Source organism: Carica papaya, chromosome 4 (genome assembly GCF_054855325.1).
Source record: "Carica papaya isolate Zhongbai chromosome 4, ASM5485532v1, whole genome shotgun sequence".
Lineage (NCBI taxonomy): Eukaryota > Viridiplantae > Streptophyta > Magnoliopsida > Brassicales > Caricaceae > Carica > Carica papaya.
Window position 1 is genome coordinate 1,056,246 of NC_142312.1, and position 17,632 is coordinate 1,073,877.

General features: G+C 33.2%; 2 protein-coding genes across 2 annotated transcripts; one reads left to right on the forward strand and one right to left on the reverse strand.

Annotated features, from left to right (window-relative positions):
• Nucleotides 1–2,025: 2,025 nt before the first annotated feature.
• On the forward strand, nucleotides 2,026–8,213 carry AIL7 (AINTEGUMENTA-like 7). The gene is made up of 10 exons (XM_022041839.2): nucleotides 2,026–2,386; nucleotides 2,491–2,756; nucleotides 3,360–3,960; nucleotides 4,082–4,164; nucleotides 6,193–6,201; nucleotides 6,348–6,436; nucleotides 6,571–6,644; nucleotides 6,989–7,039; nucleotides 7,175–7,251; nucleotides 7,374–8,213. The coding sequence occupies exons 2-10, from the start codon at nucleotides 2,618–2,620 to the stop codon at nucleotides 7,847–7,849; spliced, it is 1,599 nt and encodes a 532-aa protein (XP_021897531.1). The 5' UTR covers nucleotides 2,026–2,386; nucleotides 2,491–2,617; the 3' UTR covers nucleotides 7,850–8,213.
• Nucleotides 8,214–10,047: 1,834 nt separating this feature from the next.
• LOC110814422 (Protein kinase superfamily protein) lies at nucleotides 10,048–14,125 on the reverse strand. The gene is made up of 8 exons (XM_022041891.2): nucleotides 13,679–14,125; nucleotides 12,877–13,326; nucleotides 11,758–12,015; nucleotides 11,497–11,651; nucleotides 11,318–11,397; nucleotides 11,091–11,229; nucleotides 10,686–10,835; nucleotides 10,048–10,515 (listed from the first exon to the last, which is right to left on the reverse strand). Exons 1-8 carry the CDS (start codon nucleotides 13,689–13,691, stop codon nucleotides 10,360–10,362), a joined length of 1,401 nt encoding a protein of 466 aa, XP_021897583.1. The 5' UTR covers nucleotides 13,692–14,125; the 3' UTR covers nucleotides 10,048–10,359.
• Nucleotides 14,126–17,632: the final 3,507 nt, after the last annotated feature.

Here is a 17,632-nt window from a genome sequence, read left to right on the forward strand (position 1 = left end):
TATTAAATAAAATAATAAATATGTAATTAATAATTAATAATAGAAGGAAGGGTGTCGGGATTAGGGGAGGGAGATGGTCTAGCAAAGAGGCAACAGTAGAAATACATTTACGGGCACTGCTTTACACACCCATTAACACCATTAATCACTTTGCTTAACCCTTAAATACTGGGTTTGCCTCCCCCCCCCCCCCCCCCCCCTTTTCACTCTCCTTGCTCTCTCCCACACACAAACATATACATACATATATACATACATACATACATACAATATTATGAGATATATATATATACCAACTTAATTACCAAAAGGTAAAATATTTTGGAAATATTAAAAGGGTATTCTTGGCAATTTTCATTCGGCGTGCGTGGAAAAGGGAGCGTTTTTAACCGCTTCGTTTTTTTTTTTTTTACTGTATGTTTTGACCGCTCCTTTTGACCGCAAAAGTGCCTGTTCCCACTTTCTTTTATTTCTTTCAGTAATTTTGTCTTATTTACCTCCCTATAATACTGAAATTATTTATACCAAACTATATTCGTAAATATTAATTTATATTACTTGTTTATTTTATATATTTACGCCTGTACTCGTACATTTATGTTGATATATACCGACCATACTCTATAATTTTTTAACTATCATGTATGTATAATATAATATAATATAATATAATATGTATAGTATTAATTTGTAAATAGTGGTACAAATATGTCAATGGATGACGTGGGATGGGCCATTTTATATTGCTCTTAACTTAGACCTGAGTTGCTTGATTCAACTTTATAAATATTTTTATAATTAATTTAAAATAAATAAATATAACGTGTAATTTTTAAAAATTAATTTTATTTTTTATTAAATATTTATATATTTAAAAATATTATAATTTGTATTTACCTTGGTTGTTTTTTAAAAATAAAAAAAATAATGAGACTTCGTATAATTATTTATACAAAATATTAAATAATTTTTAAATAAAAATATTTTTAATAGTTACTATTTAAATTTTTATTTTAAGTTCGTAATAAAAAATAAGTCACGCGCTTAGATTTTTTATTAATAAAATAATTTTTAATTTCGTACACAGAATATCATAATTCTTCAACTCGATCGATATAGTTAAAATTATTTATTATTAAAAATTGTGTCAATTTATCACAAAATTAATAAATTGAGTTTAAAATTATTTTTAAAATAAATAATTTTAAAATTCGACTTATTTGATTAATATATGTTAAAATTTTAATATCATACATGCTATGCATTTAATTTTATTAAATTATATTTATTTATATATAATATTATTAGAAAATAAATAATTAAATGATATTTTAATTTATTCCATAAAAATTAAACATGATCGAGCTAGTTACTCGATAGTCTCTTGCTCGTTTAATCGGTTTTACTCGATAATTTAGTTTTTAATTTTAAAAATACAAAATTAATTAAATTAAGTGTAGATGTGAAAATGGATTTTATATTATTTGCGAAGTTAATGCAATTTTTTCCAAGCGTCACATAAAAATTTACAGCAGGTAAAATGTATTGTTAAATGTGATATTAAAATAAAATATAAAAATAAATAGTATTTTAATAAAAATTAAGAAATGGGGGAAATTTAATTTAAAATAAGATTTGAATTTCCACTTCACGCAAAGAGCCAATGGCAGAAAAAGTGGAAACCTGCATGGTGGACACGTGTAAAATTCAGATAAATAGAGGGGAAGGGTAGTTTGGTAAAATACTAATTTTTAATTAAAAAAATTATTTAAAAGAAAATTCTCCATAACTTAGCCAGCCCGGATCTTTCGCGACCTGGTTTCAGACAATTTTTCTTCTTCCGCAGAGCTAAAAGTCACCCCTCTTCCCATGTTTTTTTTTTTTTTTTACTATTAACATTATTAATTATAATAATAATATTATTTATTTTTATTAACAATTTAAATAATAATTTCTGAATTTTAAAATATTTAAAAAATACTCTCTCTCTTACTCTCTAAAACCTCTCTGGTTTTACGCCGGCTGGCAGAAGAAACCGCTATCTTCTCCCATTATAACCCAACACCTCCTCGTTTTATCTCTCTCTCTTTCTCTCTCTCTCTCTCTCTCTCGCTTTATCTCTCTCCATCTCGCTCGAAGTCATACCGAGAGTTACAGTAAGTTCTGGTTCAGACTCAGAAATCAGATATTGGATTTGCATGTAACGCTTGCCGTCTCTAGCTACTTGCAGCACGAGCAACTGACGAGAGTTAATTTCTTTAAGCTCATACGATTAAACGATTGGTTAATCAATCGGGTGTTTAGAGCTTCGTGATTATCGAATGCTTTTTTGTTATATTATATCCAGAATGGGCAGTTCTAAGAGCTGGAGCTCGTAACGGTTGAGGTGAAAATTTTCGGTTTTGTTGTGGTGTCTTTTTTTGTTTGTTTCCCGAGAGAAAGAGAGAGAAAATTAATTTTGGGTCTTTTTTGTTTGTTTCTGATCTTCAGGTTTTTTTTTTTTTTTTCCTTCGCCCCCAAGAGGTGAAAAGGAAAGGAAGAAAGAAGAGAGTGTTGCATACATACATAGAATATATATAAAGCCGCACACACAGATAACAAAAAAAGAAAAATAATAATGGCTCCAGCGACTAACTGGCTTTCATTTTCACTGTCTCCAATGGAGATGTTGAGGTCATCTGAATCTCAGTTCGTGTCCTATGATACCTCCTCTGCTGCATCTCCTCATTACTTGATCGATAACTTCTATGCTAATGGTATAGCTCTCTCCCCTCTCAATCTTCTTCTTCTTCGTTTTCTTATTTCATATTTTTGAAATTTCTGTTGGGTTTTTTTTCTTAAGATAGGGACTTCAAGTTATGCATCAGCGAGTTCAAACCTCATAAATATTTTCTTGTTTGAACGAAATCGTGTTTTGTGAATAGGTCTCACTGGTTTAATTTTACTGGTAAGAGTATACCCAATATGCCGATAACCGACTTTGTATATTTCTCACCAAGCTTAAAAATCTGCCGTCCCGGGAGGGGAGGGGGGAGGTGTTTGGTGTTTGGTGTTCATTTTTTTTTTTTTTTTGTGATCGATTTTGTCTCTGGTTGCCGAGAAATAAATCGGGGGGAAATGCGAAGAAAACATGGAACGGTGAATCTGGAGGTTGTTTTGTGTTATTTTTTCTGTATGAGTGTGAAAGTTTGAGCTGTGTGTTTCTGATAGGCATCTTGCTTCTCTTTTCGCCTTTAAAAGCCATGATTTCAAAAGCAAAAATCCATTCGCTCTTTTTATTTTCTCGGACATTTTTTCGGCAACCAAACAGACGATGTTAGCAAACTCCGAACGTTTCTTTTCTTTCTTCTTTTTGGCAGGGTGGGGAAACGTTCCAAAACCCCAAGTATTCTTCACTGAACAGACAACCAACCAAGAGAAGGAAGCTCATCAACAAGCAGTCATCGCGGATTCTCCCATCCTCACCACCTTCATCGACCCACAAACCCACACTCAACCGAAACTCGAGGATTTTCTCGGCGATTCTTCTTCACTCGTCCGTTACTCAGACAGCCAGACCGAGACTCAGGACTCGTCACTGACACAAATCTACGACCACCAGACCTCCGCCTACTTCAACGACCCACAAGATCTCAAGGCGATTACTAGGTTTCAAGCCTTCTCGACTAACTCGGGATCGGAGGTGGATGACTCAGCCTCCATGGGCCGTACTCAGCTAACTGGAGGCGAGTTCACGGGTCACTCGATTGAGTCTTCGGGGAACGAGTTGGCGTTCTCTAGTTGTCCTACAGGTGCCTTGTCACTCGGGGTTAATAACACTACTGCCAATAACCATAACGCTAATAACCAGCTGAGTTCTGATAACGCCAAGGCCATTGTCTCAGTTGATAATTCAGATGGCTCTAAGAAGATTGCTGATACTTTTGGTCAGCGAACCTCCATTTACAGAGGAGTCACCAGGTAATTACATAATTAATTTCTTTTTTCTTTTCTGGGTATTACTTTATTAATATTGTTATCTGAAATTTATTTCAAGTTTTCTCGTCGTCTTCATTTCGCTGATTTGAATTTGATGTTGCAGACACAGATGGACGGGTAGATATGAAGCGCATCTTTGGGACAACAGCTGTAGGAGAGAGGGGCAAGCGAGAAAAGGGCGTCAAGGTATAATAACCCTCTTTTTTCAATTTTGCTCTTCTCTTTAAATTATTGTTTTTTTTTTATTTTTAAATTAAAAAATGGGCAATATTGATAATCTTTAAAATATAAATTTATTATTAATTAAAGATATAAAATTATATTAAAATATTAAAAAATCATGAAATAATTATGGTACCATTAGTCACATTGTCATGAACATAGTTTTTTATTTCTCTTGAAATTATGGATCATCTTGATCCTAACTATAGGAATGTCGATATCCCCCCGCCCGCGATATATATTATCCGAACTAACATTAGGGGTGACAACGATACTCGCAATTCCGCGATCCTCGGGTAATAAATCGATCGACCGTTTGTCTATTTTTAGAATAATAATGTTATCCACAATCTAGGATTATCCAAACTGATGACAATATTAGTAGCAAGCTGCCAGCATGAGACAGTCCGTTTCCAGTGGGAAGGAACTTTACTGTTGAAATATATATGACATATGTAGGGGAAATTTTTGAACAGTATATGAAAACTGAAAGGAAACTTGCATGCATTCAAAGAGAGCCATTATTACTAGGTCTCTGCGCTTCTGCTGGAGTGGTATAGGGCACTTTTGTTAGTCATCAGTCTTTTTTATTGATGATTGAAAGATACTGATGGTATGTATATATGTACAAGTTGTACTTTAAATTTTGTTTGTTTTATTTTTCTGTGCTTTTATTTTTCTGATAGACCCATTTCCTTTTCTTTTCATTTCTCTGATTGATTTGATCAGATGTGCCGCCATTTTGTTCATTGTCTTTCTCTCTCTCTCTCTCTCTCTCTCTCTCTCTCTCTCTATCATATGGGCCCTGGTGTTCTCTGCAAGGGGATTGCTTGATAGGACCAGCACCCACTACCCACAAATTCAATAGGCCCATACCCCACAAACACATATATAAAGGGCTTCATGTCCCAGAGACTTTACAGACATCAATATGACACAGTCTAAACGCTGTTGTATATAAGACTGCTGCAATCACTTCTGAGGTGGCTTTAACTTTTGCTTTTGCTTTCAGCCCCTAGTACAGGGAGGTCTAGGTTTGACCAGACCACCCATTTTGAAATGTAGGTTAAAAGAAGAAGGAAAGTAAATAGGATACGGATGCCCTCTCACTCACTCCTTATTAAGGACACATCTATATATGCATTTTCCTTTAAGAGGCTGAATTATGTAAAAGAAAAAAAGCTTTTTATATGGCTATATTGGTGCAAAATTTAATCCTTTTTTTATCTTTTTCACATTTTTACTGGGGACGGAGGATGATTAGCACACTAATTCTACCAAACTAAAAATTAGTCTTAACCCCAGCAAGTATGCTAGTAAGGAAACTTTGACTTCTAGGCGCAGTCCATAGTTCAATCCTTTAAATTCAGGGTTATAGAGATTTTTCTGAGATATCTCTTTCCTCTAGTGGATAACTTACTTTTGAACAGACTGATTGGAGACTTCCTTGCGTTGCATAAAAATTTAGTTGGGGATTTACTGACTGTTAAATTGGAGAAGGAAAAAGAAAGAACTAGTCATTGAGGTAATAATGTGAACAAGTTTGGGCTGCAAAAGGTAGTCAATTAGGAACGTGGATGAGTTTGAGGGGCCAATATTATCCTGCATATGGTCACGTTTTTCTTCTTGACTATGTTTAAGATTAATATATATATATATATATATATGTTCGTATAAGATAAAGAAGATAAAGAACCATAAAAGGGTGACTGATTTTAGATAATAAACTATTCATGGGTGTCAATCTTTCTTTAATATATTTTCTTGGAAGCAGGCTGTCAGATATGCAAATTAATCATATGTATCTTGCTTTACTTAATGTTTATTTTGCTTACATAAAATAAATTTCAGGCAGAAAATTTTGACTACTCTTTTAACCTTGTCATCTAATGCTGGAATCTTTGGTATACTTTTTTCTTTTTATTTTTGCATGAAATGTGGGATGGTGATGAATCTGGCTGTCACCTCAATATTGGAATCCGTTATCTACAGTATACCTAGGTATGTTAATTATACTGCTGTTGTTTGGCATTTTGTAATTTTCCCAGCTCTCAAACAGTTTGATTTTAGTATTTTGATTAAATGGTCTGATCACCTGGGGAGATTAATTTAATTCGTTGAAAATGTATTTTGCAATTTATAATTAGGTGGATATGACAAGGAAGAGAAGGCAGCTAGGGCTTACGATTTGGCAGCTCTAAAATACTGGGGTCCCACTGCAACCACCAACTTCCCTGTAATATATTCACACTACAGTGCTTACATACTATGTATAATATATTCTTGTTGATGCTTATGTCTCTGCATGAGAATGTTTACACGTATGCTGAAGCATGAAGCTATTTACTAATGAGAGATGTCTGTTTGCAGATCTCCAATTATGGTAAGGAATTGGAAGAGATGAAACTAGTAACCAAACAAGAATTCATTGCATCCTTAAGAAGGTATATGATATGGCTCAAAACTTGGGACCTTGTTTGACATTGTCGGTTTCTGCATTTAATTGGCCGAAATTGAAAGTTTATTAAAAAATTAATGATTATATCATTAGAGAGGATCTCATCGGAGTTTCCTGGTCTAGAATGTGTAATACCTAGTCATTCTTTCTTTTCGGTTTTATTGTGCTTCTTCTTCCTTTGTACTAAAAAAAAAAAGATTAATGATTATATTAATTTTAACACGAATCAACTATGTCATTGTAGATCACAACCATTTAAAGCCTACTATCTATTCCCCATATTTTTTTCTTTAAGGAAGAACTCTTCTAATTGTGGATTGATATTTATAGGAAGAGCAGCGGTTTTTCGAGGGGAGCTTCAATATACCGGGGTGTCACAAGGTGATGCTAATGTGAATTTGCTTAATTTTTATGTTTTTTCAATTTTTTATTGGAGGGTTTTTTAATCTTTCATATATTTGCTTCAGTATTTATAGTTATATATCCTAGTGAATAACATGCTCTTGAACCTTGTAGGCATCATCAACAAGGGCGATGGCAAGCGAGGATAGGCCGGGTTGCTGGGAACAAAGATCTTTACCTTGGAACATTTGGTAAATATATATATATATATATGGATACTTCATATCCAAGTAAATGAATGATTCTTAACAATTGGATATTCCAATAGGATAAATGAGTTCTGATAATTTGTTGTGCTTGTGTGTGTGAATAGCCACCGAGGAGGAGGCAGCTGAGGCATACGACATCGCGGCCATAAAGTTCAGGGGATTAAATGCGGTGACGAATTTCGAAATGAACCGGTACGACGTGGAAGCTATCGCCAAGAGTGCCCTTCCCATTGGGGGAGCAGCAAAACGCCTGAAGCTATCACTCGAAACGGAGCAAAAACCAATCATCAGCCATCCCGTCCAGCCCCAACCCCAATGCAGCAGCACCGGCAACATCAACTTCGCTTCTTCCATTCATCCACCATTCTCCACAATCCCCTGCGGCATCCCATTTGACACCACTCTTTACCCCCATCACAACCTCTTCCACCACTACCAAACTACCAACATTCCCACCACCCATGCTCCACTCCCCATCTCCGATTCATCGGTCTCCACTTCGACAATGCCAACTCCGATGACCCTTTTGCCGCAGCAGCCGGCTGAGTTTTTCATATGGCCTCCTCATCAATCATACTGAAGTGATGATATCATGATCGGGAGGTTACTCTCTTTTTTTTTTTTTTTTGCCTTAAATATAATCTGCAGTTATAGTTTTCAATTAAGCTAACTTTAGCAAAGAGCCCTTTTTAAATGTTGTTGGGATCCTTTCCAGCTGACCGAAAATGATCGTCTGTCGAGTTAAGACTTCTCACCTGTTTAACCTAGGCCAGATAGTAGGAAAAAAAAGGGTTTTTGAGTTTTTTGTTTTTCTTCTTTGTTTATGAAGGGTAGAGAGCTGTCAGTTCCAATGGTAGGGAAGCTGGGTTTTGTAAGTAAAAATGGCTGAAACACCAAATGTTGAAAAGGGCATCTATTTCAGTTGCGGAAAATTTTTAATATTATATTCTCATGGTTATATATATATATATATGTGTATATATGTATATATGTATGTATTTCTGGCACTATAGCTATAGTTTTATATTTATACTTTGTTATTTATAATTAATTAACTCTATTTATTTGAAAAATATTAATTTGTAATTTTTTATATAAATTTGGTGATTTGTATAGTTATATATTATTTGTAAATCTTTTTTATTGCAGTAGTTATAAATTAATAAAAATAAATAAATATTTAAGTAATTAAAATATTTATATAAAATGATTATAAGTTGAATAAGTTTATTTTCGACAAAATAGTTTTCATTCTCGTGTGCACAAAATTCATACGCACAGAGCATGACTCTCGCACGGCAGGCAGTGATTGCGAGTTACGCCACCCGGCTGTGACTCAACCTAACTGCTTATTCCAAATCCTCAACCGCCGAGTCGACTCGTCGTCTCCGGTTCACCACCACTTTCAACTGTGTTTTCTTAACCAGCGCCTCTCCGCGCTCTTTGGCGGAAAGTAATTTCTTGCGCGGAGGGGAGAATGCGGACTCGAGCGATCTCAAGGCGGAGCTCTTGCGTTCGAGCAGATACGGAGCTACGGCTCTAGAGATGTGCGGCGCTGGATCCTCGGGAGAGAGAGAGAGAGAGAGAGAGCCGTGTCGGCTTCGCCTAGGCTTTGGGAGTGGACTCTCGTCGGCGGTGGCTTCGGCTCGAGTCAGGTGGTGCGATCCCTGAACCAGGTATCTTTAGGTTTGTGGATCGGTTCGGTTTTAAATATTTGGATTTTAGTGGAAAGGGGAAAAATAAAATAAAAATAAAAAAAGAAATATGGCCCGGAGGTGATTACGTCAGCTCAAAATGAATCTGGGCCGGGCCTTTCGTGGATGTAAGAAAGCTTTTGGAAGTGTCTTTCCCTGGCCCACTGGGCTAATTTAAATATAATCCTCTTGTTATTTAATAAATTAAAAACTGAATAATTAATTGTATTTGTTAATAATAATTTTCCAAGTTTTTTTTTTTTTTTGAAATATTTTTTTAGAATTTAATTTACAAACAAAGAATGTAAAATATATTTATTTATTGATAATTAAATTATAATTTATTTTTTAAAATCATAATATTTACTTGTACAACGACAAAAAGGTCAAAGGACTCGGAGAAAGAGGAGAAAACAAAGTAAAAACTAGGGAGGTGACTTTCTAAACGTTGGAGTTGGTGTATGAAGTGTGAAGCACAGGGATGGGTAAAAAGTTAAAAAAGTAAAAAGTAAAAACTATATATATATATATATACATATAATATATATTTACATCAAATGGCACAATTTTTCATAACTTAAAGCTAAAGGGTATGCAAGAAAATTAGAAATCCATTATGAGAAAAATGAAAAAAAAAAATTAGAAACATAGATCCCTACTTGTCTGACCTTTTTGACTGAATGTCTTCTTGCTGGTTTATTATTATGTTTTATTTTTTACTTTTCACCAAAATCAACATTTTTACTGTTGCAGTTCATGCGCATGGTTCTTGAGTCCCAGTCCCAAGTCAATAATTTTATATTTAGAGACTATTTTTTTTTTTTTTTTACTGTAATTATATAGAACCTGTGTGTTTGTAAGCAAGTCTTGTTTGGGAAGAGAGAAAGGAGAAGAAGAGACAGAGAAACTAATAATTTACTGTTGAAGACTAAACTATCATATTCCTTTCTCTCTTCTCACCTTCGTTTCCACTCTCCCAAACAAACCCTAAACTAGTGCCACACTTCTCCTGTCATGGGTAGAGGCAATCTCGAGTGCCGTGTGCAAAAAATACTCTTGTAAATTACATTTTGGAATAGACCCATTTGCTGTTTCCTTTCACTTCTGCAACATTTGATTAATAAAAACTCTTTCCAAACATTATGAGATTTCCTCACTAGTTTTCTCCGTACATGTACAGCAAAAAAAAACAAAACTACTCTTCCAAGTACAAGCTATACGATTTAGAAAAACTCCAGCTAGAAATCTCCCACCTACAATGTCTGTCTGTCTGTCATGACTTGTACATACAAGGGTGCCACACCATTTACAAGCCAACACTGGTAATAACAAGCAGGCTGCAGCCCAAAAAAAAAAAAAAACAACAACAAACAACATTCCAACCAAATTCTCCACTTTACTCCATCACAAGCTGCCTGTGACGAGTGAGCTCGTCAAGGTAACTGGCGCAAGTATAATCTTGCAAATCACAACCTTCTAAAATCCCTGCCCTCCCTGTATTACATTTCTGCAACTCCAATGGCCCATCCTCTCCCCTTAGCAAGTGTACAACCTACCAAAAAACAAGTAATATATTGCATTAGATAAACATAAATATATTTTGCAGAAGAAAATTAAACCACAGAAGTCGGTTGAGGGTGTTGTTTGGTTCGTGAATGTTAACGTTGATATTCCTATCAAATATGAGAATGGAAAAAAATAAAAATAGGAAAGAAGAAATACCCGATTCATGCTAGGACGCATGGTGGCCAAGTGGTTTATGCACAGCGAAGCTGTTAACATTGAACGTCTCATTTCAGTGAGATCAAAATCATCTCCTAATCGAGGATCGACTAAGTCTTTTAAATTGTTTTTCTCCAACAGTGGCTTTGCCTGCAAGAAGAAAGGATTATCAAAAATGAACATGGAGTTGAAGGATTAGTTTTTTTTTTGTACCAATTCTAAATAATTCCCGTGGATTTTCGGAGCACTATTTTCAATAATCAAATTCAAGTAGTCACTAGAAAATACAATACCTCAGAATGAAAAGATACCCACATCACAAGTAATTATGTTATAGTCTCGTCAAGTATCAACTGTTCAAATCAAAATAGGTTTGAAAGAAGTAAGATTAGAGTGGAATCATACCCACATCACAAGACTTTGTCTGCTTGCTGTATCAACTGCTCGGCGACCCGTTATAAGCTCCAGCAGTAGAACCCCAAAGGCAAATATGTCTGTTTTCTCATCAACTATCCCATGCATGAAGTATTCAGGAGCTAGATATCTGAAAGTCATTTTCCGACGAACAATAAAATAAAAGCAATAAGTGCTAATAGATATATAGAACACATCACTAGAGATAGGTGTCTAACCCGAATGTACCCTCAATAGGATATACAATATGATGAGGCCAATTTTCTGGTAGCCACTTGGCCAGTCCAAAATCAGAAATCTGTAAGATTTTGGAAATAGATTTAGCGGTCAGAAAATATAGTGAACTTTTGAGCTTGATATTTGGCATGGAGGATGGCAAGTGTGTTAGAATTTCTACCTGTGCCTCAAAATCTTCAGTGAGCAATATGTTAGAGGCCTTGATGTCTCTATGAATAATTCTCCTCTGGCAATCATGATGCAGATACCTCAATCCATCAGCAACTCCGATAGCTACCTTGAACCTTATCTTCCATTCTAAACATTCTGTTGGACCTGAAATCCAAAATATTTTTGCTTAATAATCGGTTCAATCAAACTAAGAGAGAGAGAACAAGAGAGAGATGTAGAAAGATAAGAACAGAGGAATAGGCAGCAGTACTAAAAAGCAAAGAAGCAAGGCTGCCATGAGGCAAGAATTCGAGGACAAAGTGCAAGCCACAATCAGTGCTGAAACCGATTAAACGAGCAGCATTTTGGTGGTTTACGTGGGCAATAATCCCGAGTTCTGATAGGAAATCACTGACTCTGTCTTCTTCTTCCTTCTCATTACTCATCAGCTTCTTCACTGCTACAATTTCACCCTCTGGTAAGCAGCCTTTATATACCTCTGCGTTGCCTCCTTTTCCAATCATGTTCTCTACCAAATAATGCCCAGAGTTAAAGGAACAAGTCAAAAAAAAAAAAAAAAAAAAGAGAAGAAAAATAAACCAGAAGATTTTCACATAAAATTGCCTCCTTTTACTTTCAGTATTTATAATTTCTTTTACCTCAATTTAGTATCTGTAGTTTAACTTTTTCTATTATTTCACATAAAATTGTTAAATCTTTTTGAAGTTGTTTGTTTATTTATTAGTATATGTCCTGCATATATAAAAGTCAAAGAATACCAAATTTGAGTTTCTTCCATACTTGAATGGGCAATGGGTAGTTACACGTATCTTTAAGTCACCAATGACCAAATCCCAGATTGCCAACCTCCTTTAAGATTTTCACATTCCATGGGTCAACCCAGTTGGTCCTACCTTCACTACTTGCTTCCTTTTCTCTCTTTACATGCGCACATATAATACATATATGTATCTTTATGTATACATGCGCAGAGGAAATTGAAAAAGCAAAAAGCAGTCTTCCATGCAGATTCTCTTAAGTGGTTTACTTTGACTGCTCTTGTACCAGTTGCAATTGGAATGCATATGTTTCAAAGATGTAAAGTTAAACGGATGGAGCTGAAAACTGGAAATTTATATATATATAAAACATGTGTAATCTAAACTTGATTTTGTAAAAATAGAGATAAATTTATAGAATAAAAATGGATTTCATGAACTAAGTCGCACTTTCGTAGGTTTGGAAGACGAAAAATTCTCTTGATGGGGCTGAAATGTTAAGACTTTAGATTTTATAGCATGCTCAAGCGAAAAAAAAAATGATTGGTAACCGAGAAAAACAGAGAGAAAAAGAAGTTGCAGAAGGCGATAGCCAAAATTTGGAATGGTACCGGGAGAGAAATTATCAGTAGCGGCAGCAAGTTCTTCAAAACTGAAATTCCTCCATGAAGGCTTAGCCACAGACAAAGAAGCAGTCTGGACCTCATCCTCAGAAACTGCTAATTTAGCCATTCTCCTTCGCAAATTCTTCCTGTTCTCGTACGTTGTCAGCAGAGGAATGATTGAAAACCTTCTAGCGGACTTTTTCTTGATGGTGTCGATCATGTTCCTCCATTGCAGGCCGTAACCTTCCCGATTCGATTCGTGTTTCGGGGTCGAAGATTTCTCGGTGGTGGAGCAGGAGCTAAAACTGCTGCTGCTGCTGGTATCGGAATCCCCGTTCATCACCGGAATCTCCAGCACGCCCCGCGGAGATGGATCGTCGTGAATGAATTCCTTCTCGTCCGAGTCCAATCTCAACTCCTCCATCTTTGGATTTTCTTGCCTCTCCTTTTCCGTCTCTGCACAAAACCGAAGAAGAAAACGTCAAAGATAAAAAAAAAAAAAAAACAATAACCATACAATGGAAAACCATGGTGTTCTCTTCGGTTTCCCGAGAAAGTGTAGTTAAAAAAAAAAAAAAAATTCAAATCCAAGTTTATTCAAATAACCCAACCTTCCTTTCCCCTCCTGCTTTTTCTCAGCAACCAAACAAAATATTGATACTAGAAAAAAAGACAAAAAAAAAAAAAGCAAAACGAATTCGTTTTAGAAACAGAGTTATTCAAATTTGCAATAGCCCAGTTTTTCTCAGAAACCAAACAGCACATAAAGAGCTAAACATAAAAGTAACAGAAATAATAATAAGCTTACCTTCCACAGCCATTATCCCGGCTTTTTCTAGACACTCTATAAATATTAAATCAATTCAGCTTTGAACAAAATCCAAGCCTCGAAATATCCAGAAAAAGACGATTAAATGCTTGGAGATCAAAAAAGAAAACTATCACATGTTGAGCGGGTTGTGTATCAGATAGAAAGAGAGAGAGAGAGAGAGAGAGAGAGAGAGAGAGAGAGAGAGAGAGTAAGAGGAGGAAGAAGAAGAAGAAGAAGATTGAATTGAAGCGAAAGGAATCAATAGAAAATTAATTCCAGTAAAAATGGTATATCTTTAGGAGATGGTTATTCTTAGAATAGCAGAGCAAGCTAAACCAGCTCGGCGATGATTTGGAATCTCTCCTCATTCCGCGCTATATTTATACAACACAACTTCCCTCCTCTGTAAAATTTATCTTTTTTATACACATCACCAAGACAACAAATCACCATGGGAATACAGAGGATTTTCTCTCTTTCTTTTTAATATAAAAAATAAAAAGAAAAATAAAATTCATACTCGACGATTAAATCTGACCGTTGATTTCTACGCTCGAGATTGTCTCCGTAACTGACGCTTGGAAAGACCTTTAACGAACCGACCAACGGCCGTTATATTCAACCTCGTTTAAGGGCAGTTTCGGTATTTCAAATGAGAAGAACGACTTTTCGTGATAACGACATTATCTAGTTTAAATAAAGTGTTGAATAATTAGTTTCCAGAGCCGTACGGTTTTGGCGCGCGAACCATCGACCATCCAAATATAATAATTATTTTATACTTTATTATATAGTATCAATTATACTTATAATGTATCATGCACAAAAATATTGTCTTAAAAACTATATATTAATGATAAGAATTATAATTATAATCATTATTATTAGTTAATTCAACGTCAAATTTAAATGAATTTGAATACGAGTAAAATGAATTCAACCATATACTCAATATGTAACTTATAATTAGTTTTTAGATATTATTCGAAAAATTAAATATAAGTTTGAACCAACATAATGTGACCATAACAAAATTAATTAATATTTTTCGAATAAGTTTTAATATTTATAAATTATGATCCCACATTTGCATTATATCGAGTTAATAAAATATAATACTATACAATAATAATAATGTGGAGTGTGGCAGAGTGCACCCTTTTTTTGGTCCTACAATGTTAAGTCATTTTTGAAACATCTCATCCTTCACACTTCAAACACATGCCATGTTTCTTACACTCACACAATTTTCAATTTTATGTTAGAGGGTAATGTTTATAAGATAAATTAAATTAAATTGCTATGTAAATAATCGTTCCTCGTGGGTAAATTTCGTGTTGTGATGAAATTTCCGATAAAGATAATGTATACGTGGTTGTAATTCTACGAAATCATAAATAAATTTGTATAGATATTAACTCAAGTGAAGAAAATAAGGGACGAAATTGTGATACAAATTAAACAATTTAGTCTCGATATTTAACAAGTTGAATTACGTTTTTTTTTTTTTAAGAATATGAAGAGTGGTAAAATTAGATAGAGTATTACGATTCGAACTGTGATTTCAATTAAATAATTTAATGTAAATATTTAACAAATTGAATTATTTTTTTTCTTTTTTAAAAATATAAAGTGTGGTAGAATTAAGTGAAAACAATATAATTCGTCAATTCGACAAAAATTATATACGGCCTAATATGTGTGAGTCGTCTAAATCAGACGTACTATACACTCAAGATAAAAATAGACTTTAAAATTAATTAAATTATACGAATTCTTATAAATTTATTTGAATTATCTTATTTCATAACTTCATAACTTATAATATAATCATACCCAATTTATATTGGGTTTAATTAAATAATAATCTTTCATTATTTTAAAATAAATATAATAATTTTATATATTATTATTTTAAACGGATGAATAATTACGTAATTAATAGTATAAATATAATCTAATATTTTTTTATATCTAATTACTTTTTCCTTTTTTCGATGTTTCATCATATAATATTTCACGTGTCTTAGATTTTTCAGTTAGTATATAATTATTGTTTCAATTTTACTTAAATTTTTTTTTTTTTACAAGTTCAATTTCTATAATTTTTTAATAAAATTACAACTTTTGTTATAAAAAATAGCTATTATTATGTTAATTCACGAAGGCACATATAATAATTTTGGGTTTTCTTTATAAACTTTTTTTTGGTCAGGCTAACAGTACCATTAGATGACATGTGTGGAACTTGGGATGACATTTTTCACATTAGGAATATGTCACAGTCAAAGTTTATATAGTATGTGTGTATATATATTTATATACACACACACACATATGATATGATAAATAACTATATACAATTTTATTAATTGCAAAGCAAAAAAAGACAATTGGGTCGGTCACGTCTGCTCACTGAATTCATTGTACTTTGAAAAGCAACATTTATATCAATAATCTCTTTTTTAAAAAAAAAAAAAAATTTATGGTCACAAAAATTGGACATAAATTAATCTTTATATATTTAATAATTTATACACGTTTTAATTATATAAAGATTATGATACGATAGAAATTCAAGTAAGATTAAATGGAATTTTTCGCTATTTAGTCTTTTTTTAAATATATAAATATAGGGATTAAATTATAAATTTTTAATTTGTTATAATTATAAAATTTATAATTCAGAAATGAAATTAATAAATTAATTTTTCAATCTTATTTTATTAATTAACGATTTAATTTTTATTTTGTGGTAATTAATTATAGTTATATTTTTATAAATTAAGATTATGTCACATGATTTAGAGAGTGCTAAGTGGGTAAGGTCACGGTTGAGTGGGTGAACCAAACACCTACAAGAAAGTGGGTTTAACGGAATTCTCGTTGACCACTTTTCTAAACCATTAGATTAATTAACTAATTACCTAACTAATTAAGTAATTAATTAATTAATTAATCACAAAGAGAAAAGTGCTTAGCGTTACTTGAGCCTTTTATTTGGAGGAAAAAAAACAAGTGATTTAATTGTATCTTTTAAGCAAAGAGCCCTCGTTGTCTCTCTTCTTTTTATTAAAAGGAGATGAAACCAAATCACACTTAAAGTGGATATTTTGTGTGGTAGTGTGCGAGATTGAACAAGTCGAAATTTAGGGATGATAATTGCATCGAGTATCACCGAATGAGTTTTGTTAAGTTTGAATCTGACCCACATCTGTGAATGCCAAACTCAAATTTAATCCGGACGTATGATTTGTCTGAATTTTTTTAAATTTTTCGAACTACGTTAGATTCATTATGATAATCTTTCTGGATCTTCTTGCTAGAATGGAAAGATGAATAAATATGGTCTCTTTCTATCGCCATTTTTTAGTTATTTGATACGAGATTTCTGTTTTCAGAAAAGAATTTCTGAATATCATAGACCTAAAATGAAATGGTTAAAAGTTACATTAATATAATTTAAAAAATAAAAAAATAAATTTGTTTAATTTCAATATGATATAATTAATTTATTTTATTAATATATAAAAATTATATTTATGAAAATAAAAATTTTAAAATTATACGTCCGTATATATAACATGTTATGTTCGAATGAATTTTAAAATTACAAATTCAATTCTGATTCGTCTATATTTTTTCATTAATTTAATTACGATCAGACACAAATGCATATTTTAATTAAAAGAATCGCATTAATTGTTGGCCTTCTTCTTCTTCTTTTTCCTCCTCCTTCTCCGACACTTCCCCTTTCTAGATTTTTCTTTTTCTATCCGCTACATTGATCTATTTCTTCTCAAAGTATTCTTCGTGAATGAAACCTAATCGCAATAACAAAACTTTCGACCGTAGGAAACAAGGTGAATTTTGGTCGTCTTTGTATATTTTTTCTTCAAAATGTGCTTCCATCAAGCAAACAAAATCGAATTTGGCACATGACCCCTTAAC